At 42.3% G+C, this 24,777-nt stretch overlaps 1 protein-coding gene across 5 annotated transcripts; it reads left to right on the forward strand.

Moving 5' to 3' along the window:
• The first annotated feature begins 1,915 nt into the window (after positions 1-1,915).
• cluha (clustered mitochondria (cluA/CLU1) homolog a) lies at positions 1,916-23,599 on the forward strand. 5 transcript variants are annotated; one of them, XM_046073138.1, is made up of 28 exons: positions 1,916-1,937; positions 2,031-2,224; positions 8,079-8,272; positions 8,493-8,664; positions 9,325-9,468; positions 9,610-9,737; positions 9,922-10,076; positions 10,752-10,877; positions 13,985-14,132; positions 14,221-14,313; positions 14,578-15,012; positions 15,329-15,588; positions 15,677-16,089; positions 16,872-16,973; positions 17,632-17,732; positions 17,852-18,004; positions 18,097-18,159; positions 18,251-18,495; positions 18,611-18,695; positions 18,785-18,938; positions 19,055-19,194; positions 19,289-19,369; positions 19,941-20,066; positions 20,201-20,322; positions 20,420-20,513; positions 20,609-20,743; positions 20,842-20,915; positions 21,395-23,599. In XM_046073138.1, the coding sequence occupies exons 2-28, from the start codon at positions 2,089-2,091 to the stop codon at positions 21,519-21,521; spliced, it is 4,206 nt and encodes a 1,401-aa protein (XP_045929094.1). In that variant the 5' UTR covers positions 1,916-1,937; positions 2,031-2,088; the 3' UTR covers positions 21,522-23,599. The 5 variants fall into 5 exon arrangements, with proteins under 5 accessions (XP_045929094.1, XP_045929096.1, XP_045929098.1 ...); XM_046073140.1 differs by lacking the exon at positions 1,916-1,937 and having other exon boundaries at positions 1,958-2,224; positions 15,677-16,002; XM_046073142.1 differs by lacking the exons at positions 1,916-1,937; positions 2,031-2,224 and adding an exon at positions 3,233-3,329.
• Positions 23,600-24,777: the final 1,178 nt, after the last annotated feature.

A 24,777-nucleotide genomic window follows, 5' to 3' on the forward strand; every position in this document is an offset into this window, starting at 1 on the left:
AGTAAAATGATTTTGATCCTTCTAAGCATTTGGACCAGTCTAATTTTTTGTAAGCTTTTATCTTTTTATAAAGACTCATAATATGGTTATCTGCATCTTGTAAAATGTATTCTTCTTGTTTAAGGTTAAATGTTAAAGGGACAATGTTGATGTGAGTCTTTTGGGAGACAGAAACCACAGTTTGAATGAGTATTCAATGATTTTATTTATGTATTCAACTTTATTTAAACTCACCCATTTAAATGATTTGGAAAAGAAATAGATTAAAATAAGCATATAAATATAGCTCATAAAAGACACAAGATACAAAAACAATTCAAGTAAAAACAGGTCCAAGCAGAAGCTCAATGGTTTTTGATTGTGGATTTAAATTCACCAAGGGTTACCAAAGTATTAATTTTTAGGGTGCTTTGTAAAGAGTTCCAGGTAGTCGGAGCATAAAAACTAAAAGCAGATCTACCAAGCTCTGTACAAACTCGAGAGACTTGCAGAGTAAGCCAGTCATTAACTGTGCTTGATATGGTCTGTTTGATATAAACTAGCACGAGAGATACAAGATGTCAACTTCCCAATAACAGCCTTGCAAATAAACAAATACATTTGATTATCATATCTCAGACAGAGAGGACTTATTAGATAATGAAAAGTAACTTTATTGACAGTTTGTATCTTTGACAGCAGTGGTGGATGAAGTACTGCAATACCACAGTCCAGAAATACAGTACTCTGTTACAAGTAAAAGTCCTGTTTTCAAAATCTGACTTAAAGAGTGCAAAAGCATTTTGGGTAGCTTGTGAATTTTCCCCCAGGATCAATAAAGTCTTATCTTAACTGATAATATTACATCATAATTTATGTGTATATTTTGTATTAATCTGAATCTGCAAAGTAACTACTGTAGTAACTAAAGCTCTCAAATAAATGTAGTGTAGAAAAAAGTGCAATGTTTCCCTCTGAAATGGAAGAAAGAAGTATAAAGTAGCTGAAAATGTACAATACAGTTGAGTAAATGTATTTCCCACCACTGTTTGACAGAGTACTTATTCATGCAACTATATCTGCTATGAAAATTGTTCTGCAACTTTCCCTCTGTAGGCTTATTGATTGGCCTAATGTTTGACAGTATAAAACACGATTACTTCAAGTGTGTTCACTCTACAGGCGGTGGACGGCTGAAGCAGATCCTTGCTATCCTCTCAAAGTCATTGCTCTTACTTCCATAAAGTCATGGTAAAACATTTTTGCGCCGGCTCTGATTGTCCCTCGAAGGTGAGATAAAGGCAAAGTATTGAAAGTAGCCTCAGAGATGTTTATCATTTCATAAACAGGCAAACTGCTCCCAATATACAAATACCAACTGGCCCCTAAAACACCAGGCTTATTGTGTGTACACTGGTTTGAAACTAGTTAACTGAGAATTTGAGAGTATGCACTACTAAAATGTTAATAGACATAAGGGTGTTAAAGTGAGTCCCGATGCCCTATCTTGAAGAGGGTCCCTGTGTTGTGTTGTTATTTTATGTTGCATATTTACCAATTGGGGTTGGGGGTTATGTTTATCTGGCCTCAGCTAAATATCCATAATTTGGTCAACAAGGAGTTGTGTGGAGGCCACTTCTGTATTCAGTGAGCTGCAAAAGTCAAAGGTCAGTCAAGTCAATTTTTGTGATGTTAATAATTAAGAGTAAGAGTATTTGTGTTGATTTTGTCTTTCCACTGAGCCACTGTTCTCATTTTTTCTTCCAATGCAGAAGAAAATCTACACTGTTCAACGACAAAAAATCAAAGAGGAGTTTGTAAAAATAACAATTTGTCTCATGTGGCTTCCCGTAGTGCCACGCTGAGTGGGTGGGGAAGTGCAACGCAAAGGCAAAGAGGTCAAGGGGAGGGGAGAAACCACGTGTGATCACCACCATGTACAGCACTGTCCTTCCTCGGTAGACTTGTTTTTGTAAGCTTGTACCCTTCGCATGTAGCCAGCTAGCTTGCGTTAGCCGGATAAGCAGATTTTTTCGTAATTTCTTTCACAGACTCACATAATCAAGCAACGCTGCTTGGGGATTTCTGTTGCCACACTGACTGCCGACCATGGTGAGCAAGACAGATGACATCCCGGCGTCAGTGCCTAACTGTAATCCGGTTGATCTTGCGGATGAAGCCGGGGATGGAGCCCAGGACAGCAAAGAAACCAGCAGGACACGTCTGAAGGATTCCTGCGGCTGTGGTGAGACTCTGCAGTAGACTAACTATTGACTCATTCAAACCTGCTGTTAAATCACCTAACAGACATAATAAATACACTGATTACACCTATCAGCATGTACACAGTAACGGTACAACTTCATACAGCCAGTATACCTGTGCATTATCTGTTAACAGTGTGGTTTATTCAATGTGTTGTTGCATAGCATTCACTAAAGCTGACGACATTTACCTCCATATGCTTTGGTAACTTATATGACTCAGACCAAAGGTAGAGGTCTGTGGTGGTTTACCCCTCCTCTGCCCCTCCAACCACCTCCTTGGTAGACTCTCCAAGTTTAGATCCACCTTGCACCATCTGCTAATTAGCTGTCTAGTGTTGATAACGGCTATGTCTTGACTCCTCTGTGCTAATTAGCAAGCTAGCAACCTCCACAGTATCACATCCATTTCTACATCCATGGGTTAAAGCAACCTTAAACTGACACTGCAAGCAAACCAGGCTGACCCAAACAAGTTAGCCGGGATGCTAACATCAGCCTCCCTCATTGAGTATGCAGCTAGTTAGCTCACTGGCTAATCAGCTAACTAGTAAGCAGCCGTTCGTGTCACTTGTCAACGCGTCGCGTCAGGCTACCAAAAAGAAGACAACAGGCACTGAAAACGGGTGTTTATCAGGTCAAACATACCCGGGTCTATAGCACCTGTATTGTCTTGTGCTAACTCGCGTTGACGCACATGTTCGGTAACAGCCGGTAACAGCATGCCAGAGGAATGAATTGAAGGTCACCTTCAGTGGAGCTGCACACTGCACACACGAACAAAGGGGGGTTCGTACACGTGAAGTCATTTTATCTCAGGGATGTGTGTCAGACTGGCTATGTGAAGGATGTTTTAGCTCCTATTTTAATTTTAAAAGTGCACTTTAAGAGGTGTCAGCTGGATGAAGTGCTCTGCGATCGGTGGAAACGCATCAACTCGCCCTTCCTCCCCCGCCGCGGAAGATTAGATCGAGTGTCCCTCTTCGACCGGGAAGCGGAAGCTGGCTGTCGTAGAAAAGTCATGATGGTGCATGCACAGTGAGAGGGAAGGTTACGCTAATAATACATGAACAGCCGTGTAAGCTGGTGAGTATACTGTAAGATAAGTAGTGGCGGCGGCGGCGAGCAGCGAGCAGCAGGACGTTGTCGTTAGACGCAGATTTTACGGAGACGTGGACTGTCAGCCGGTGAAGTTAACGTTACACAACTTATAGAGCACCAAGAGTCAGTGCTGCAGCCTGTCCGTGTGTGTGTGTGTGTCACATGTGGGACCTTGAATTGTCTCTGCCTGTGTCATTTCAGAGTGAGTGAGTTTATGCTGATTGCATGTTAATTATTTTGGTTATTTGACTGGATGATGACTTATTGTATGTGCTGTCTATTCTTTCAGTCCTCCCACAAGCCAGAGATCAGTGGATTTTCCATTTTTACAGCTAAAACGATTCGTCAATGAACACAGCAATGACAGCTTTTTTTTTTGATTGATAATTAACGGTGTTTCTTTGGTTTTAAAGCAAAATGGCACATATTCTCTGGTTGCTGCTTCTCAGTTATGAGTATTTGCTTCTCGTCTTTGTTTTATGTGACGATAAACTTAATATGTTTAGTCTAATTGTTGGTCAGACAAAACAAGCAACCTGATGGTATCATCTTGCACTTTAGGAATGGACATTTTATGGCCCAGATGATTAAAAAATTAACAGAAAATCGAAATTTTCCATGAAAGACAGTGACAGAATAGATGGCCTAAACATGTCTGATGCCAAGGATGATCCTGGACTGTAGGAGGACATACTAGCCGCACACGGCAGAGCAGACAGATCGAGGTGAGGGCCACTATTAGTGGTTTAAAGGGGTTTAATGGTCCCATGGGGTGAAGAGTGACCTGGTTCAACCCAGGAATCACGGACACCATGGCACTACTCCTCATGGCTACATGTTTCTGTCACCAGTCCACAGTTAAAGCTACTGTATTCATCATCTATTGCAATGGTTCCTAAAATGTTTAACATATTACCCCATGTTAGACTGTTTCATTTTAGTGCTTTTATGGAGGCCTAAAGAGAATAAGCTGTGCAGTATGTTTTTTGTTTTTTTTAATTTCCTGTTGAAGAAGTCATCTCATGATCCAGGCTAAACATCTGTGTTTTTGATTTATTTCCCTCTGCAGCTTTTATAGTGTCGATCAACCAATAATGATTATTTTCATTATCAGTTATCATGCCCATCACAAGTTCCCAGAGCCCATGATGTAGGCTAATAATTAAATGCTTTATTTAGTTGGATCAACAGTTGAAAAGATACTTAATAGACAATAATATAAAACAGAGAAAGGTAGCACATCCTCATATGAGAAGCCGAAACCAAGGAGTGTTTGACATTTTTGCTTGTAAATGCATTAAATTGATCACTTAATTATCAAAATTGTAACTTAAACTCAAAATTGTATGATTAAAACTATCACATGCTATTTTATAGTTGAGTGTTTTTATTTTATTCATTGCAGGATAGATAGATAGCTGGTTGTGGGATTTATTTATTTTTTGTTATCAAGAGAAGTGTGGGACAGGGTAACGAACTAAAGAGAAGCTAATTTCAAAGTATCAATTCAGCCAACAGTTTGAGTCAGAGGAAGGTTTAGTGGGACAGTGTTCCATTGTGTCTGGTTTTTACCTCTCTTCTGTCTTTACCTGATTGGTGTCCTTGTTTTATTGATTCCCTTCAGGTCGTGTGGTGTCATGACACATCTTTACTCCACTGCTTACTGATTTTGGTTGATTGAGCCTCTCAGATCAGTTTTTTTGTGTATCTTTTTTTAACTGTTCTAAATGTTGCAAATTAAAAGTAAATAAATTTCAAATTACTGATAGTTGATCAAGTTTTGGAACTAAGACAAGCTGGCCGGTTGAGTTTTAATGAGGATTTAAGATTTAAAGCTGAGTTGAATATGTGTTAGCTGAATAGGTTATGCTTATAATATAAAACCAAAATATTTGCTTTAAGTGAAATAAAATTATATTTTTAATATGATGCAATAGGGGTGGATGATACAGAAATATTAACAGCATATGAAACACTTTTATATCATACTGAATACATTAATACTTAATACTAGTTAGATGGGAATATCTGTTTTCAGCCAATCAAGTGAACTAAATACCTGTCATACTTCCTATCACAGTGATTCAAAAATCTGCTAAATCCAGGGGTGCCGTTTAACAGTCATGCTCAATCAGCCTAACCCAACTAGATGTTACCGTGAGAGTCTCTAAAACCTCTGATGGTTGACAATAAACTACAAGAAATTAAGTTTTTGGGTATCTATCACATCACATTTGCTTTAATGGAATATCTTTAATGGATTTCCACAGACATCCCTTAATGGAAAAAATGCTAACCAGAGACGGCAGATTTTGGGCAGTCCTGCCTCTCCCATTAGATCAGATTAAACTTCTCTCACCCTGTCTCACCACCTTCTCATTTCAACAGGAAATGCATGTAGTAAAAATATGACACCTCTGAGGCATTTTTATTTCTGTTCCTTCCTCCTTTTAAAACCGTATCAGACGTGAGATTGGGCCTGGTCACTGTTAGACCATTCCATTCTCTCTTCCTACTGAACTTTCTTCCATTGATGTGGGGAAAAATGGGTCAGTTTTGCAACACATGGGCTGCTGGATTGCATCATCAATCATAGTGCTTCTGGCACTTTGTACTCTTGCCTGACTGATGTGGTGAATGCTATTGGCTAAAAACATAAAAATACCTTATTTGATATTCCCTATTGCACCACACCGCCTCCATTTGTTGTCCCTTATAACTGAACCATAATTTGTTGTCATAATTTAGGAGTTAACTACAAAGACTATGTGACCAGTGTGATGTGGGCTGCTTGTAGTGATGAACCTACAGAGAATTGTCACCTGAATCTGCAGCTTAATGCTTTATCATGTGTTTCAGCTCATTGTTTGACTGTCTGGCCCTAAACTGTACTGTTTTGGTTCACTCTCACCTTTCATAGTGTCGTTTTCAGCTGCAGCAGGTGGCTGTTTTCAACAAAAAAAACTCTAAAAACACATTGTACACCATCTGCTCAACAGCAGACAGACACAGTTGCTGACTAGCTAGTTAACACAGTGAAGCATTTAGCAGCTAAAGAGACATATTTCCTTCAGGAGCTGGTGGAGACCAAAAACGGAGCAAAAAGAAAATAAATATTGAACTTTAGTAAACAAGCATGACTCCAAATTAATGCTAATGTTATGGGTAAATAAGCAGCCATTTTCCAACACGTTCAACATATCAAGACATGTAATTTTTGTGCTCACAGTTTGTTTCCGCTTCCTCCAAGTGGCCAAGAAACCAGGTATTGCAGGTTTAAGAAGGAGAATTGCTAAAGTAAGCCATATGCATTGTCTCAATCTCAGAAAAGAGCTTGGATCTGATAACAAATAAAATGTTCTGCAATGATACTGAAAACAAAGACTGCTACAATGAAACACTTAAGACTAAGCCTTTATTCTCTTCTGTTAACTTTGCTCTGAAGCTGTTGTGTTTGCTGTTCAGAGCTTGGCCGATCGCCCCTCTCTTCCCCCACTCCTCCACTGTTTCATTGCTGTTCATTTCCACCCTGGTCCAGTTATGAGACCCCTCCTCTCCCTCTGGCCCTGTCTCTTCAGTAACCCTGACGCTGTTTACCCTTGACAGTGAGCAAGGACACACTGGCTGGCAGCACTTGTGTCCCAGTGAGAGAAAACAGGTGTCTTAACATCCATATCCTATGCCCCTGCGCCTTTTGAATTAATAATTTTTATTCATGTTGTTTTCGTCTCACCTTTTATATCATAATAAATATAATGGATGAATAATTTCAATAATGAGACCAGGTCTTCATTCATTAGTTCAGATTTTCCACTTCATGCTTATTTTATAAAGATAATGAGTAACTGTCATTCTGAGAGATTGAATGACCATAAAGGAGTAAGAGCAGCTGCTGAATGGTTAATAGCAGACGTGCAGGCATTGTTTTTACCACAGTCAGCCATGCAAGTGACCAATAATTCTGTCTTGTGAATGCTGAATTCTTTTGTATTCAATCCCTCAAGGCTGCCCTGGCTAAGCTCCCTCCAGTGTTGCAACAGTGTTGGTTTCAGCAGGTTGGTATTGGAAATGAGAAACTTTCTGTCTGGATCAGCTGAAAAAGAACGCTGGGTTACTTATTGTCAAAGGTTTTTACACAATCATTACTGATCTGTGTGTTTTAGTTTCAGTTTAAGGAGATTGACCTCCTTTTGACGGATGATGCTTGTACAGTTGATGATTTTTAGAAGTTAAGTCGTGGAGTCTTCAATTGAGTCTTCAATTGCAATTTAATTAAATGTAGTAACACCATAATACTGGTGTACTGTAGCTGAGCTTTGTTGGCTCTGTTCACCCATTCATAAATACTTCAGAACGTCATTGATTAGGTCATCCAGCCTCTGGGTCGGTGTGCTTTGTTTGTGACCTGGCTGCTTGGCAGCTCTCTCTGTGTTCTCATGTGGTAGAAAACAGTCTGGTGTTTATGTTGTCATGATAACTTGCTTTGCATGGCTGGCTGTCTGAAGGTGGTGTTCACTGTCAGATTATTGAGTAATGGCAGTTGTAGATTGTGGAGAACAGAGCTGTTTGTCCACAACACATCTGATTGTCATTGAAGCAGTTCTCTGCTTGTATTGTGTTTTTATGTCTGAGTCATGCAAGTGGTTTGAATGTTTTTAACTGTGTCTTTGTTCAGAATTCTCTGTCACAAGATGTAAAGTTCGCTGATGACCCGTTGTGTCTCCTCCATTGCAGGGCACAGTACAGATACAGCCATGGTGAATGGTGATGGGGCTCATGGGCACACGGAGGAGGCAGAATCAAAGCAGGATGGGAACGGTGAGACGGACGGAGGAGAGGACTCTAACGAACAGGAAGTGATAGTGATCCAGGACACAGGCTTCACTGTTAAGGTCCAGGCACCGGGAACAGAGCCATTTGACCTGCAGGTAATTTGCTTTTCACAAGCATCAATTCTTTAGGCCTTGGTTAATACCTTGTATTTTTGTTTCTTGGTCTGAACACCTGGTTACACTGCAGTATGAACATGAAAAATATGTAAGAAATGTATTTAAAACTAGAAAATAGACAATTCAGCCTAAATAAAGCTGCACCTATTTCTGAAGCTTTACTCTATATCATTGAATCTCCATCCCTCCCCCACATCAGGTCTCTCCCCAGGAAATGGTACAGGAGATCCATCAGGTGTTGATGGACCGTGAGGACACCTGCCACCGCACCTGCTTCTCCCTGCAGTTGGACGGAAACGTTCTCGACAACTTTGCAGAGCTCAAGTCCATTGAGGGCCTGCAGGAGGGCTCACTGCTCAAAGTGGTAGAAGGTCAGATTCAGAGGCTTTTCTTCTTTTCTTCACACTTATTTGTCTGTCTTGCCCTTGAGGTGCAAAGAGGAAAAATAAAATATGTATACTTACTTGGAAAGGTCAAGCTGTAATCATAGTACTTGCACTATTCTAGACAATGTAGAGAACTTTTACCTGTTTAATAGACGATACTCATAGTCACTGTCCTCCCTGAAAGAATAAGTAGAAGTTCATAAAATGTCTGTTAAGGATGTACATAAAGTTGCAACGCTCCATACATTGAAACTACACCAAACATGACAAAGCATCTGGTGTTGCATTTCACCCCTTCGTCGTTGGTATGCAATGAAACTGTCATTGCCTAACCAGGTAGTGTGAAAACAAGTATAACATTAATGAAGGTGTTCAAGTCAGACAGCAGGTGCAACCTGACAAACCTGTGTCACATTTCTCAACCTCAGCCACAATAAATCTGGTGATGTTAGATTTTCACCATCACACGTATGGATACAGGAAAGTTGTATTAATTGATAAATACATTATGCTTTTAAGCTTTCATTTGTTGGCAAAGACTAAACTAAATTGAGTTACTGTTCATTACAAGTGTTCATTAGCTAGATCTGGTACTTACCAACCACTCACTGCCCATTTTTTGTTTTTACTCACTCGTTTCTTCAGAGCCGTACACAGTGCGCGAGGCCCGCATCCATGTGCGTCACATCAGAGACCTGTTGAAAAGTCTGGACCCCTCAGACGCCTACAATGGAGTGGACTGCAACTCCCTCTCTTTCCTCAGCATCTTCACTGATGGAGACCTCGGAGGTATGACACCATGCGTGTGTGACATTTAGGGTGGACAGCACAGCCTGTGTCCTGCATGTTAATATACAGTATTAAGCATGGCTGACAAAACAGGCAGGTGGGCTGCAGGCGCTCACCTTGCTTGTTTTCATGTGGCTGCAGATAGCGGTAAGCGGAAGAAAAAGGGCAACGAGCTGGAGCAGATTGACTGCACGCCTCCAGAGCACATCCTGCCCGGCAGCAAAGATCGCCCCCTGGTGCCCCTCCAGCCACAGAACAAGGACTGGAAGGTGAGGAGCAGCGCAGTCTTGGCCCTACATGTGGTCCAATTTGTGGAAATTATATATTCTCTGTCAAACAATACCATTTATAGTAAAAGCCAAACTCAAACTTAAAGTCTCAGTAGTCAAATAAGCAACTGCATTTTTTTTTTTCATTCTTTCCTTTTGGCTAATGGTTTTAACACCCCAACAGCCTTTGCAGTGCCTGAAGGTCCTGACCATGAGCGGCTGGAACCCTCCACCTGGAAACAGGAAGATGCACGGTGACCTAATGTACCTGTACATGGTGACTGTGGAGGAGCGCCATGTCAGCATCACTGCCTCGACACGCGGCTTCTACCTCAACCAGTCAGTCAATATCTCAGTCTCCTTACAGCTCCTTATGTTTTGACTGCAGTGGTCTCTCTGCCGTTAAGCTCCGCATTCTCTTCATACATGGTTTACACACAAAGTATTTGTCAGTTACTGTTATGCATAATGACTTACGCTGCTCCATAGTGTTTGTCATTCAAGATGCCATTAAATGAATTTATTTAGCTGCAGTCAATCCATGATTAGCTTATCCTAAGTGTGAGTTACTCTGTCAGTAATAGTGTGGTAAGTGTTGATATAGATGTACAGCACAAACACTGATGTATTAACAGTTTCAGGATCCTAATATTGGATTAGTTTAGGATTTAACAGTCAAATTAATGAGGTCTAATAGGATTACACTGGGAAGTAGAATTGGGAAAGATGCTGCGGTGTTTGGAGCAGAGTTATCTTTCTGGATCACAGCCATTATATGTTTTTTTGTGTTTTAGGGTTTTGTAATTTCTAGATGGGCGTCTGTTTAAATTGAAAAACTAAGTTGATCCAGGCTTTATTTGCTGGGAAGTTTTTCTCTCTAATACACTTTGGCAGTCATGGCAATAAACAACAGCTCTTCTTTGTCAGTGAGACAAATATTTATGTTATTTGTTATAAAAAAAAAAAAGCCAAAATAACATGCTATAATAAAAAATGTGCTTGTGTGTATTCCAGATCGACTACCTATACCTTCAATCCTAAACCAGCCAATCCCAGCTTCCTGAGCCATTCTCTGGTGGAGCTGCTGAGCCAGATCAGCCCTGCCTTTAAGAAGAACTTCACTGCCCTGCAGAAGAAACGGTAAAAACATCTCTTCGCCTTTAGTTTCCCTGTCAGCAGTCAACTCCCCTTCATCCTGACTTTATTGTGTCTGAGGAATTCAAAACAACAAAGTTATCTTTTCTAAAACCTTAGTGTATCCCTGCTGATTCACAACCTTCCCTACTCTCTCTGCGCTGTACAAAAACTTCTTCCCTTTACTATAAGGCGCTTTTCGACCAAAAGTACCCAGGACTTGTAAGTCCCCAGATCTCTTTTCAAGGAACTAAATGGTTCCTTCAGCCCACTGTTGTGTGCATTTCCACCGTGGTCTAAAGACCTGCAAAGATTAGGCAAATTTACCAGCTGACGTAGGCTGTAGGCCTGTATGCTGTACACAGCAATGATCAGGCATCATTATTTGTAACCACTATCCATGAGCAACATTTATAAATGAACATCAGATTTGACTGGAATATAATTAAAAACTACAGGCTGTGTTTGACCATTAAAGCAGCTTTTTTGTGTGGGAGTATAATGAGGAGGCATGCGATAAAGTTCATTACACATAAAGTTCTTAAAATCAAAGCAGCACAAAAATGACGACAGGAGCAGTCGAAACGCTGCTCAGCTCCAGAGCCCCGTCCACGAGAAGGATGTACGGCCTGAAGTGGAATGTGTTCACCACCTGGTGCAGAGAACGGGCGGTGGACCCAGTTACCTGCTCGGTAATTGTGATACTGGAGTTCCTCCAGCACCGTTTCTCCGCTGGCCTCTCCCCGTCCACGCTCAAAGTATATGTGGCTGCCATTGCAGCATTCCACGCCCCTCTGAGTGATGGGCCCTTGGGGAGGCTTCCGCTGGTTGTGGGCTTCCTCGGTGGAGCCCGGAGGATGAGATCCCTGACTCGTTCCAGGGTTCCCACCTGGGACCTGGCAGTGGTTCTCGAAGTGCTGGCTGAGGCCCCCTTCGAACCCCTGGAGTTGGCTGAGGCCAAACACCTGACCCTTAAAATGACCTTTCTCCTCACTCTCACCTCTCTGAGGAGGGTGGGGGATCTCCAGGCACTCTCGGTGTCTCCCCGATGCCTGGAGTTTGCCCCGGGGAGGGTCAGGGCCATCCTGCACCCTTGTCCAGGTTATGTCCCTAAGGTTCCGGCCAGACTGGCAGGGTCCACGGTGCTGCAGGCGTTTCATCCCCCACCTCATGTGACGGGAGACTTCATCTGCTCTGCCCTGTCAGAGCACTGAGTATTTACACTCTGAGGTCTTCCCGGTGGAGGAAAGCAGACCAGTTGCTGGTGTGTTTCGGGTCCCCCAAGGCTGGGCTCCCCGCTTCTAAACACACCATCAGCAACTGGATCGTTCAGACTATTTCCCTGGCCTATCAGGTGCGCAGTTTGCCTTCACCTATGGCCGTAAGGGCGCACTCTACTCAAGGCATGGCGGCTTCTAGGGCCCTCCTCGCAGGGGCGTCACTCAAGGATTTGTGTGATGCGGCTGGCTGGGCCACCCCTCACACTTTTATCCGGTTTTACAGTCTGGACCTTCCTTCTGCACCCGGCACCCGTGCGCTCTCCTCCTAGTCGTGCCGTCAGGTTCTGCATGCTGGGGGCAGGCGGGGTTTCGGTGCGGCCTAAGTGGATATTCTCGTTCCCATAGTGTCGTCACCGACGCAGTTCGAGTTCCCTCGAAGGGGAACGTCTCCGGTTACGTATGTAACCCTTGTTCCCCGAGAAGGGGAACGTGACACTGCGTCGGTCCACCACACCTCACCCCGCCTGGAGTGCCTTGGTTCATAGAAAGGGCTAATGTGTCTTATGTGCCGGCGTGCTTATATACCCCCTCCAGTTACGCCGTCACACATTACCGTTCTAGTAACACCAATAGGATTGGAGTAGTTTCATTCATAGTTCAGCCCTGCCACGCCCAGGGGCGTTCCCATAGTGTCGTCACCGACGCAGTGTCTCGTTACAGACGTTTTTAGCGCAACTCCATCAGCTGCGCTGTAAACACACTGCTGTACGCTGGCTGCTGTTCCCAGCTATAAATTTAATGCCGACATACGATCTCAGGCAGACATCCGCGAGACATGTGTCGATAACAAACTGGATAAAACCATCAAGTTCTTAAAATGACTCCAGCGCAGATAAAACAACGCAAAAATAAAATTGCTACAGTTTGGAAGGTTAACATTAAAACATCAGCTGCAGGACTCACGTCTGTGTCGCCTGAGTGTCGGAGGAACGTAATTTTAACAAGCTTTATTACCTGCTGTAATCAGCTGTTCAGCTGGTTTTGAAGAGGAGACCGACTTCGGCTCTGTGTAGAAACTTCCTGACTAATAACTTAAAAACAACAACTCTGGACCCAGTAGTAACTCCATCAGCTGTTCGCTGTAAACACACCCAGGCTGGCTGCTATTTACATTTAATGCCGACGATTGATCTCAGGTGGACAGTGGCGAGACGTGTGCTATTTGACTGCTGATTGTGATTTATTGGTTTGCAAACAATGGTGGAAAAGAGAGGAGCAGTAGCAGACAAACACTCGACATTCTCCAGTTAAAGCCAGTAGCCTCTACTCGCCCATTCAGAAATTCACTGCAAGGCAAGAACCGCCCCCCCCCCACCCCCCCCCCCCCCCCCCCCCCCCCCAAAGTACCCGATACTTTCGGAAAGGACTACCCCCTGAGCAGGGTCTTTTTAGGGGGTAAAATGAAGACCCCAGAACTACATTTAGACCCTGGTCCCTCTGGTGGGAATGCAGTGAGTTCCTCCAAACGTTCCTATTTCCGGGGTAAAGTTCCTTTGGTCGAAACCCAGCTTTTGTTGCATTTCTGTTTTAAAGTGCTTCTTTTCTGTGATCATTCTAAAGTTCGTTCATTTATTAACTTTATTTAACTAGGTGAAAACATATTGTCTTTTACATTCAAGATCTGGTCTGGATGCTGTAGGTCAAAGTCTTAAAGCACAAAAAGAAAACAAACTAAATAAGAAATACGGCTGAGGACTCTGTAGTTCTCATTATAGGTTGGTTAGGTTTTGAATATGTAGGAACACACAAAGTGAACTTCAGATAAACTGCCTCATGTACGAAAAGAGCCCGCGCAAATGAATGCAATTTTTCTTTCCTGTGTTTTTGTGGCAGGGTCCAGAGACACCCATTTGAGAGGATAGCCACACCTTTCCAGGTGTACAGCTGGACAGCTCCGCAGGTAGACCACGCAATGGACTGTGTTCGAGCTGAGGACGCCTACACCTCCCGCCTGGGTTATGAGGAGCACATACCTGGACAGGTGGGCACAGCTGACCACAGCAGCACATCAGGCAGATCAAGAACGTTTTTCTAGTATTAATACGTTTTTTGTGCCATTATATCTTCAGACCAGAGACTGGAACGAGGAGCTGCAGACCACAAGAGAGCTGCCCCGGAAGAACCTGCCTGAACGCCTGCTGAGGGAGAGGGCCATATTCAAGGTAGTGCCCTCCGGGTTTTTGTGTCCCATTGTGTGAATGTACTTCAGGTTATAGCGGCTTTACTTGGTAAAACAGATGCTGTTAAATCAACCTTCAAGCACAGAATCTGCTTTACACAACCAACAGCGGAGACCAGATGATGATGAATCACCCAAACTGCTGACTCATCCTGCTAATGGACAATATCATGTGTAAATATCTAGCTTTTGAATGTGTAACAGCTTCTTCGAAATCACTAATACAGTTTGTTTTTTTATCCTGCAGGTCCACAGTGACTTTGCAGCAGCTGCCACTCGAGGCGCCATGGCAGTCATTGACGGTAACGTAATGGCCATCAACCCCGGTGAGGAAACACGCATGCAGATGTTCATCTGGAACAACATCTTCTTCAGCCTGGGCTTCGACGTGCGGGACCACTATCGAGAACTGGGTGGGGATGCCGCCGCCCACGCCGCACCCACCAATGACTTGAATGGTGTACGGGCTTATGGGGCAGTGGACGTGGAGGGACTCTACACTCTGGGGACAGTAGTGGTGGACTACAGAGGCTACCGTGTCACTGCCCAGTCCATCATCCCCGGTATCCTGGAGCGTGAGCAGGAGCAGAGCGTCATCTACGGCTCCATTGACTTTGGAAAGACGGTTGTGTCTCACAGCAAATACCTGGAGCTGTTGGAGAAGACCAGCAGGCCACTTAAGGTCAGTAACACGACTCCATCAAGTGATTATTTAACTTGGGGATAATCCAGTTATTTCACAGTGTATATACCTTTTTTATGTTTAAATGGCAAGTCTGGTGATATTCTTTGTTTTTCTTATTGTCAACAACAGCTAAGACACGTTGTTGGTGTAGATCTTTCATTTGTTGACATTTACAAAAATTTAGAATATGGGCTGCCTTAATCTTTAAGGCTTGTTTTTCTGATTACTTTGAGACTGATGAACCCCACCACAGACTATGTAGTTGGATCCCTTTTCTCTCCAACAAGTAAATTTTACTGGGTGTAAATTGTAGGTCCAGAGGCACAACGTGCTGAACGAGAAAAACGAGACAGTGGAGCTGTGCTCTTCTGTCGAGTGTAAGGGCATCATCGGAAATGATGGCCGCCACTATATCCTGGACCTTCTTCGTACCTTCCCTCCTGACCTCAATTTCCTGCCTGTGGATGGAGAGGAGCTGCCTCCAGAGAGCCAGCGCCAAGGCTTCCCCCGTCAGCACCGCCACCGCCTGGCCTGTCTACGCCAAGAGCTCATCGAGGCGTTTGTTGAACACAGGTAGAAGTCTGTGCTGTTTTGCACCATCACATTTCCATCATCAGGAGAGTTGTCAACATGTGGTTTAACTGTTTTTGTCCCTCCCCAGATATCTTCTCTTCATGAAAATGGCAGCGTTGCAGCTTATGCAACAGAAAGCAAACAAGGACACTAAGACTAATACACCTGCTATCACAGAAACATCTGAAACAACCTCAGAAAGCAATTCTGATACAACCCAGACACAAACCACTGCATCAGATTCTCCCAGTGCAACAGCGGTCTCCACAGACAGCACAAGCCAGACAGACAACACCACCCCTGCTGCCTCACAGGCAGCAACTGACGGTGAAGAAAACTCCTCGACGCCTGCCACAAACGGGCCTCTAGATGTCACAGCCACCCATAATGGCGAATGCAAGAGCCCACTGGAGGGTAAGGAGCTTGAGGAAAGTATTCCAGGATTAGCTCAGGCCAAAGAGCTGGCGGAGACCTTAGTTGCCGAAGATGGATCTTGTATTGGTATGTCCAAAAATCCCCCAAAACATAAGGCCAGGACAACGCAGGGAGAGCTACTCTTGTGGGATAATTGCATAGAAAAAATGTTCTATCAAGTATTTAACCAAGAATCTGTTGTCTTAGCGCAGCTAACTTCAGAGAAAATGCCTTTTTGTGTGTGTGTGTCCATAGCATTAGAGCAGCAGAGTATCAGGTAGCGCATTAAATTAGTCGTAGTGGCTTGTTTCCACCAGGCTAGCTGTCCATGCTCAGTCCTCAGCCTGCAGTGGGGGAAGAGTGTTGGCCTAAAATCAACAATCTTTTACTGTTCCAGCCTGCCTTTGCAGTGGTGATTTGACCTAATTTACTGAATGCCCATTAATCCAAATGTTCAATGATTTGTGTGCTGCTCTGTTGATCCTAAATCACAGTAATGTGCTTGTCAAACAGAGTGACCTAATCTGTAGTGATTATAGTTGTTTAACAAAAGCTTTGAAATGGTGGTGGGTACTCGACTGAGTCCATGTCTATAGTAAGCTTATCAAATTACTATTTTATGATTGAAGTTGTCTGGAAAAACAAATGGAATTATAAGATCACTGATACTGTCTGTATTGTGTGATCAGCTGTATTGGCTCATTAACTCTGGCACATTTACATCATTGTGTATTAATGTGCACTGTAAACCAATAAGATAAGTAATGACACAGAGAGTTGGAAGTGACAGAAAATTGGCTTCTTGACATTAGTGAGCCATTAGTCATCGGTTTTCTCTTTTCCTTCTATATGCTCCTAATTATAAACAGATCCCAAAAGCCGCGAGGTGGTCCTCAATGCCTGCAAGGCAGTAGGCTCAATCAGCAACACGTCTTTTGACATCCGCTTCAACCCCGACATCTTCTCCCCAGGTAAGCGCGACAAGGAAGATTAGTCATATATGAACCACGACAAAGCTTGACAATAGCTTTACAGTGCGTGAACACTGAGAGCTACTTATACAAATAGTTGAACTGATATTGCAATGAGCTATGTAGGAGGCCACCAAAGATGAAAAATAACCTTTTGCAGTAGCATTATATAGCAACAAAAGGTTGGGAAATATTTGGATTCTTATTCTCAGACACAACACCTAAAACCAAAAGCTGCAGCACTGCTCTTTTAGACCACTAGTGTCATTCCTGTTTTTGTGGATTATTAAAGCTGGTTAATAATCATACATGGGGAAGATTTTAGGGCAGCTTTAGGATATGTAAATTTTAAAGGCAGGAATAAGAAAGATTGTTTCAAGACAAACCAGTCCAAGACAATAAATGAATTCAGGTCAGTGTTCAGCTCAAATTGTTTTTGAGATGATATGTTATGAAACTGCAGTATTAGTGATAATTCAACTATTACCCTTTTAGTGGTAGAGCAGCCAAGAACTGTAGTATTTCATCCCTTTTCATTCCCTGAATTGTCAGATTTGTCAGTGTAATTTCCTGCAAGCTATCTTTGGAGCAAATGACACTTGTTCACAAGAGAATATAAGCACAGAAGTGACCGTGCGTGTATGTGTTGTTGAACCAGGAGTGCATTTCCCAGACGAAAGCGCAGATGATGTCCAGAAGCAGAAGCAGCTTCTCAAAGACGCTGCTGCCTTCCTGGTGTCCTGTCAGATCCCTTCGCTGGTCAGTGACACGCCCAACAGATCCATGTCATACTGGGGAGAGGGGGGTAGGGGGTTAAGTTTCTGGTTGTGCGTCTCACTTTAAAGTCATATATATGTGTGTGCATGTTTTATGACCAGGTTAAAGACTGTTTAGACCACAGCGCTCTTCCCATGGATGGAGCCACCCTGACCGAGGCCTTGCGCCAGAGAGGCATCAATGTTCGCTATTTGGGCAGTGTTCTGGAGTTTGTGGACAAGACCCCCGCAAAAACCCAGCTAGATCACTTCTATGTGAGTCTGAAGCCCAGAATCCAAACACCGCTGTCACATACTTTGTGCCCTTGTGTTTTGTCATTCTAGTATCTACTTTTGTCATACCTTAGAGAATAGGAATCAGTGAGCTGATCACCAGATGTGCAAAACATATCTTCAAGACATACCTCCAGGTTGGTAACACCCAACATACATCATGTAGCCTCTTTCAAAAGACAAACCTACGTTTATTTTGATTAATGTATTAAATCATCATTGTGTTAGGGTGTGGAGTTGTCTGCCCTCTCTGCCGCTGTAAGCCATTTCCTAAACTGCTTCCTGAGCTCCTTCCCTGACGCTGTGGCCCACCTACCTCCTGACGAGCTGGTGTCGCGCCGCAAAAGCCGCAAACGTCGCAACAGGGTCCCCGGCGGCGGTGACAACACGGCGTGGGCTAGCCTGACGCCCAGCGAGTTGTGGAAGAGCATTGCCTCTGAGGCCCAGAGCTACTATCACTTCACCCTACAGTGGTGAGGGCCCCATCTGTTAGTGTGAAACAAATGTTAAAGCTCTCTTTTTCCACTTTCCATTTTGTGTGTTTTATTGGTGGCAAATGTCCTGTCAAACAAATATTTTGTTGTGCAGTGAAAGTGTGGACCAAGTGGTGGAGAAATACGGCCTCCAGAAAATCACTCTCCTCAGAGAAATTTCAGTCAAAACTGGCATCCAGGTAACACTCAGTTAGACTATAGTGACCCCTGACACCTCTTTAACCCATCGCCTTTATGAGGTTTCCTCTACTTTTCTTTTGCCTTTTAGATCCTGATAAAGGAGTATAACTTTGACAGCCGCCACAAGCCTGCCTTCACAGAGGAAGACATCCTGAATATTTTCCCTGTTGTGAAGCATGTGAACCCCAAAGCCTCAGATGCCTTCCACTTCTTCCAGAGTGGACAGGCCAAAGTGCAGCAAGGTGACACATGTTTATGTCAAAATATTGAGTCATACATAAACATTTACAGACCTGAACACATTTTGGAATGAAAAAGACCCTTAACTTTAAGAACTACCATTCCTTTTCATTCCCAGGTTTTCTGAAGGAGGGCTGTGAGCTGATCAACGAGGCTCTTAACCTCTTCAACAATGTGTATGGAGCCATGCATGTAGAGATCTGTGCCTGCCTGCGCCTGCTGGCACGCCTTAATTACATCATGGGGGACCACCCTGAGGTAGGAGGAAATATGTCAGCTCTTACTTTGTGAGCTAGATATAGTGTCCAGTTGATTGCATGTCACTAAATGGTATTTGTGTATTAACCCGCAGGCTCTCAGCAACCAGCAAAAAGCTGTTTTGATGAGTGAAAGAGTCCTCGGCATTGAGCACCCCAACACAATTCAAGAATATGTAAGTTTTCACAGTATATGTATGAAGTATTTAGCTCATGCTAATGATATGGCCGGGCAATAAAACAATAATGATAATAATCACGATATAGTTTTTCTCAATAACAATATAACAAATGCCCAATTAATGTTTAATTTAAATAATTTGAATCACGAACAAATTAGTACTTTATTTTTCTATAGATATTTTGTTGAGGAAACGGGACTGAAAAAAGATTTTACATAATTTTACTTATGCATATTTGTTGAAATTAGGTTTTATCCTAATTGTTTTGAATGTTCTATCTCAAATTTGTTAAGTGGTCCACTGTTTGGAAAGTGTTTGTCATGTTCTGGGCATTGAGTTAAAACCACAGTTAACAGTTTGTTTGTTTTGTTTTGTTTTTTCAATTTTCAAGCCTTTAAACTTGAAAGAAATAATGATTTGACTCATCGTGATAATAATCGGTATTGAATGATAAGGATATTTTTTCGTGATAACATTTTTGGCTGCCCAGTCATAGCTGAAGATGTTTAACCATTCCTCTCTTAATATAATCTGTATGTTCTGGTTTGTTCCCTTCACTTCTTAGATGCATTTGGCTCTGTACTGCTTTGCCAATGGCCAGCTGTCGACTGCCCTGAAGCTGCTTTATCGCGCTCGTTACCTAATGTTGCTGGTGAGCGGGGAAGACCACCCAGAGATGGCACTGCTAGACGTGAGTCATGTCTTAACTTAAGCTTTGAGACTAATTTAAGTCTTTAAAAATTTAACCTACCACAGGAAAACGTTTTGGTGTACAGTGCTCTCCTAACAGACTTAATGTCTTTGTTCTTGGCTGTCCTTCCACAGAGTAACATTGGGCTGGTGCTGCACGGAGTGATGGAGTACGATTTATCACTGAGATTCCTGGAGAACGCCTTGACCATCAACACAAAATACCATGGACCCCGGTCCCTCAAAGTGGCCCTAAGGTGGGGAGAGATTCATCATCCATATGCAAATATATAGTAGCTTTAATATTGACTAATATGATGACTTACAGGATGTGTGCCTTGTTATTCTTTTTAGCCATCATTTGGTCGCGAGGGTTTATGAGAGTAAGGCCGAGTTCCGCTCTGCACTACAGCACGAGAAGGAGGGTTACACCATTTACAAGAACCAGGTGGGCCCTGTCGGACTCTACACTGCTGGGAACTGACTTTTCTTTTATCAGTTGTGATGAAGTGACATCTTAAATATATATGGTTCTCTTCTTAGATGGGTGAGGCACATGAGAAAACCAAGGAGAGCTCAGAGTACCTGAAGTATCTCACCCAACAGGCTGTAGCTCTGCAGAGAACCATGAATGAGATCTACAAGAACGGCTCCAACGCCAGCATCATGCCCCTCAAGGTGACTGCTCGGCCGAGACACGTTTTTGTTCTTATGTCTGTTTTATCTCCACCATTTAGTAGTGATGCTATGTTTTTTATTTCCCTCTTGTTTTCCAGTTTACTGCTCCCAGCATGGCTAGCGTACTGGAACAGCTCAACATTATCAACGGCATCATCTTTATACCGCTCAGGTAAAGTGAGAAACCTAATGCCCTGAACACCTGCAGGGACTTAATATGTTCTTGAGACACAACAGAAATTTGACACAATGCACAACCTTGGAATTAATGTAACTGTATTGGATTGGATTTCATTAGATTATATTAAGAAGCTATCCCTCAAAATGGCTTTACAGAAAGGTTCATTATAATTATTTTCTCATTCCCATTTAATTTTAAACCCGATGAAGTTTTAGCTGCAATAGGTTTTAGTATCATCCAATACACAGTAAATTGGCCCCTGTAGTGCCTTCACTACCTTCTTCATAACTATGGAACAAGTGGGGAACATGCCGTGCTGGGGCTCTTCAGGACCAGAAGTGGACACATCTGTGTGGGTTTGATGAGGACTTCATATAAGCCATTTTATAATAGATTTGAGATATGAATGGACAACATCAAATGGTCAAGCTATACCAGAAATATATTATTTTTTTGTGTTTCCCTTTCAGCCAAAAGGATCTGGAGAACCTGAAGGCAGAGGTGCAGAGGCGGCAACAGCTGCAGGAGCTGGGAAAGATTGAGGAGCCCGCTGAGGACAGCCCACTGGAGCTAGAAGACAAAATTCCCATTGATTAATGTCTAAAAGCCCTCAACACTGATACTTTCTGCTATGGGGGGAGGAGTGGGTGGGATGGTGATGCGACAGCCATGTCATTGAATCTGTGGACCTGAGAACTGAGCAGTGAAATTAACAAGGGGAGGGATGGGTCATGGCAGTCCAGAGATCAAACTGTATGAACTGTAGGACAAAGGAATACAGAGCAGGGATTTTCTACAAGGTAGGTAGGAAGGGAGGGAGGAGAAAATGCAAACAACACAGAATCAGTGTAACATGCAATCTGGAAAAAAAAAAATCTCCAGCCCAAGAACCTGGTGATGAAGCCGCTTAGAAATTACAATGGCATATGAAAGAGTGGTTGCAGCCGGGAGAGGGAGACCAAGGATGACCATGTCATTGTATACCAGAGCCTTATCCACTGTACCATATTCCCCCAATAACACTTCCTCTCAGCTCAGACTTCCCACAGCATTGTTAGCCCAGGACCATATTTGCCCCTGCCATTTGCTAAAGAGCCTTGAAGGACCCCCAGGCATGTATCCAGCCACGAACCTCCCCCTAAACGGTGCTCTAAATGAAAAAGCACCTACCCTGTCCTAGAACTCAGGGGTACTTTCTACTGTGCACTAAGACCAGAAATATAGTCACAAAATTTGAGATTTTTCAAGTGGGGCTTCAGAATGTAAATTCCCTTCTACTTAGTAGCTTCTTTGAGCCACTTTGCAGCAGTCACCCATCATTCTTACACGTCCCTGATGTTTAATTAATGTAATCGTTCTATCATTTCTACTACTGTGACATCCCAGGTGGGTGCCTGCTGTGTCTTATGGTCCCTGTTTTTCCAAGCAAGCAATACAGAGACGCATTAGTGAGCTTTCAACCGGATTGATTTAATTTGCTTGAATTTTTTTTCTTTTTCTTTTTGTAGTAAATAAAATGGATTTTGTAAAAGTGCACTGGAGAATTATGAAGTATTTTAGGCCTGTTGATCATCAGTTAATTGAAGCCATGTCTGTTTTATAGAAAATGTATAGAAGTGGCAAAAGATGTATAAATCTTTATCGGATTTAGACAGATACTTGATTGATGTTAATGGGGAAAAAAGAGCAGATTTGAAACGTCCACCTTAAGCAGTAGATTTATCTATCAGTATACTAGCTGTATCCAATCTTCTATTTTTACACATGGAGAGAATATGTGCATGTATGTTTGTATGTATGTGTGACAGTGTGTGTGTATCTTTGTGTAGCCCAGAAAGTCTATTGGCCAGGGCTACTGCTGCTTCTGCTGTTGCATAGTTAAAATAGGGGCTGAGCAAACATTGGCTTTCCAAATGTTTTATTTTTCTACTCATGGTAAACCTGTTGGATGGCTGAAGCCTCTTTTCTTAAAACATTCATGGCCACCAATGTTGTAAATCTGTTTATGTACAAATTGGTACTAAAATGAACCTTCTCACCTTGGGACAGTTGCTCAACATTGGCAGTAGTGACTGATTTATTGTTGCTGGGTGTTTTGTTTTCCTTTTTCCATTATTTGCTCATCTTTTCATATGTAAGTGAGCCATGCGTGTCTGTTCATTGAGCAGTGTTTAGTGCACTTTCTCGTGCTGTTTGGATGATCACTATCCAAAAGTGGACAAAAGAAGGGCTGCCTCAATGTGATGTACCAAAAGACTGATAAAGGTTTGTTTGCGCTTGTATACATGCAATGTACCCCTCCCATGGCAATTTGTTACGTAATTGTTGCCGTGTCTAAATGTATGTGATTAAAGCAATAGAGAGATGGTGCTGGAGCTGATTGTTTTTCAGACATGCTGTTTTTACTTGGCACAACACATGCATGGTGGACTGCTTACTGTACTAGCTGAATTACCTTTATAAATAAGTAAGCGGAGTTAAAAGAAGAGGTGAGCTCTTCAGACCGAGTGAATCACTTCACAGTGATTTTCCTGATTGTGCTACTAAAACATGATGTCATAACATCTATAGCAGAGTGTGGTGTGTATCGTGCCTATTATCTATGCTTCTGAATGGAGCCATGGTGATAAGAGGCAATAACTTGACAATTTATAAATGTGAAATATGCTTCTTGATTTTGTTTTTGTATTTGTTTCAGTTTCTTTGAGTCAATTGACATCTTTTTGTTTTTCTTGCTTAACAGTTACTAACAGTGTCCATAAGGTGGCACTCTAACATTTGCCTCCTTGTGAACGACACAGTACATTCACCTGAATGATGGGAGATGCTGCAGTGGAAGTGCACAAAACCCCCCAAATGCTGCAGTTGACAGATTTTATTTTTTAGCATCCCTCCAGAAATTAATTCTATGGTCCAAAATGACAAACTGCTACCTTTTGAAATCCCAGCAGAGTACGTCTATTGTTTGGGTATTTTAATAGTTTACGATTTAGAATAAAGTCATGAATGATCAAAACTTTGTCTACAGAGATGCTCTATGTTGATCTTATAACACAGTGCTTCTGTTTAGTTGGAGACACAAATTCACTCAGAGTTCAGTGTTACATTTGTTTTCAATAGTTTAGCTGTTAAGGTTTGCATCATTAGTGGAAATAAAACAAGAAGAAATGTGGTTTAATACAAAAAGAAAAGAGCGAAGTGTATTCTTTCACATGATTTGCATATTTACTCTTTTCAGTTGCTTTGCAATCTGAAAATCTGAAATGCAAAGCAAGTGTTGAATATGAATATAAAATTACATATAAATACAGATCATTTCATTTTCACGTAGTCTAATATCTACCCCAAAATATATTGCTTTCATTTGTAAGTTGTAAGTAAATTAAAAGTACTAATACAATGCTGTACAAATGTTCCTTTCAAAATATTTTGTATTTGTAAAATAAGCAGCATCTTCTTTTGTTATTTTTTGCTGGCAGAAATGGAGCTATTTTTAGCTACTAGCTTCTATAAACAGTGGGATAGTTTAATCTATAATCAGGATTTATAGGCTGATCACATGTTTTATATGTAAATCAGTATTAATTCAATTATAGCTGTCAAATACATGTAGTGGAGTCGAAGTACCATAAAGTGTAAATACTCAAGTTATATACAAGTAGCTGTAAAGTACAGTGCTAGTTACTCTCCCCAAAGCATTGCATTCACCAAAGTGTATATTTTCAGTTTAAAATCCAAATCTATCAAAATTAGAAGTGATCTCATAATGGCAAATATCTGATTTGATTTGTCTTATTTAAAGTAATGTCTGCAGTTCAAACGGATGCTGAGAAGGCATGTAAGAGTTAATAGC

This window comes from Micropterus dolomieu, linkage group LG17, assembly GCF_021292245.1.
Source record: "Micropterus dolomieu isolate WLL.071019.BEF.003 ecotype Adirondacks linkage group LG17, ASM2129224v1, whole genome shotgun sequence".
In the NCBI taxonomy this organism is placed as follows: domain Eukaryota; kingdom Metazoa; phylum Chordata; class Actinopteri; order Centrarchiformes; family Centrarchidae; genus Micropterus; species Micropterus dolomieu.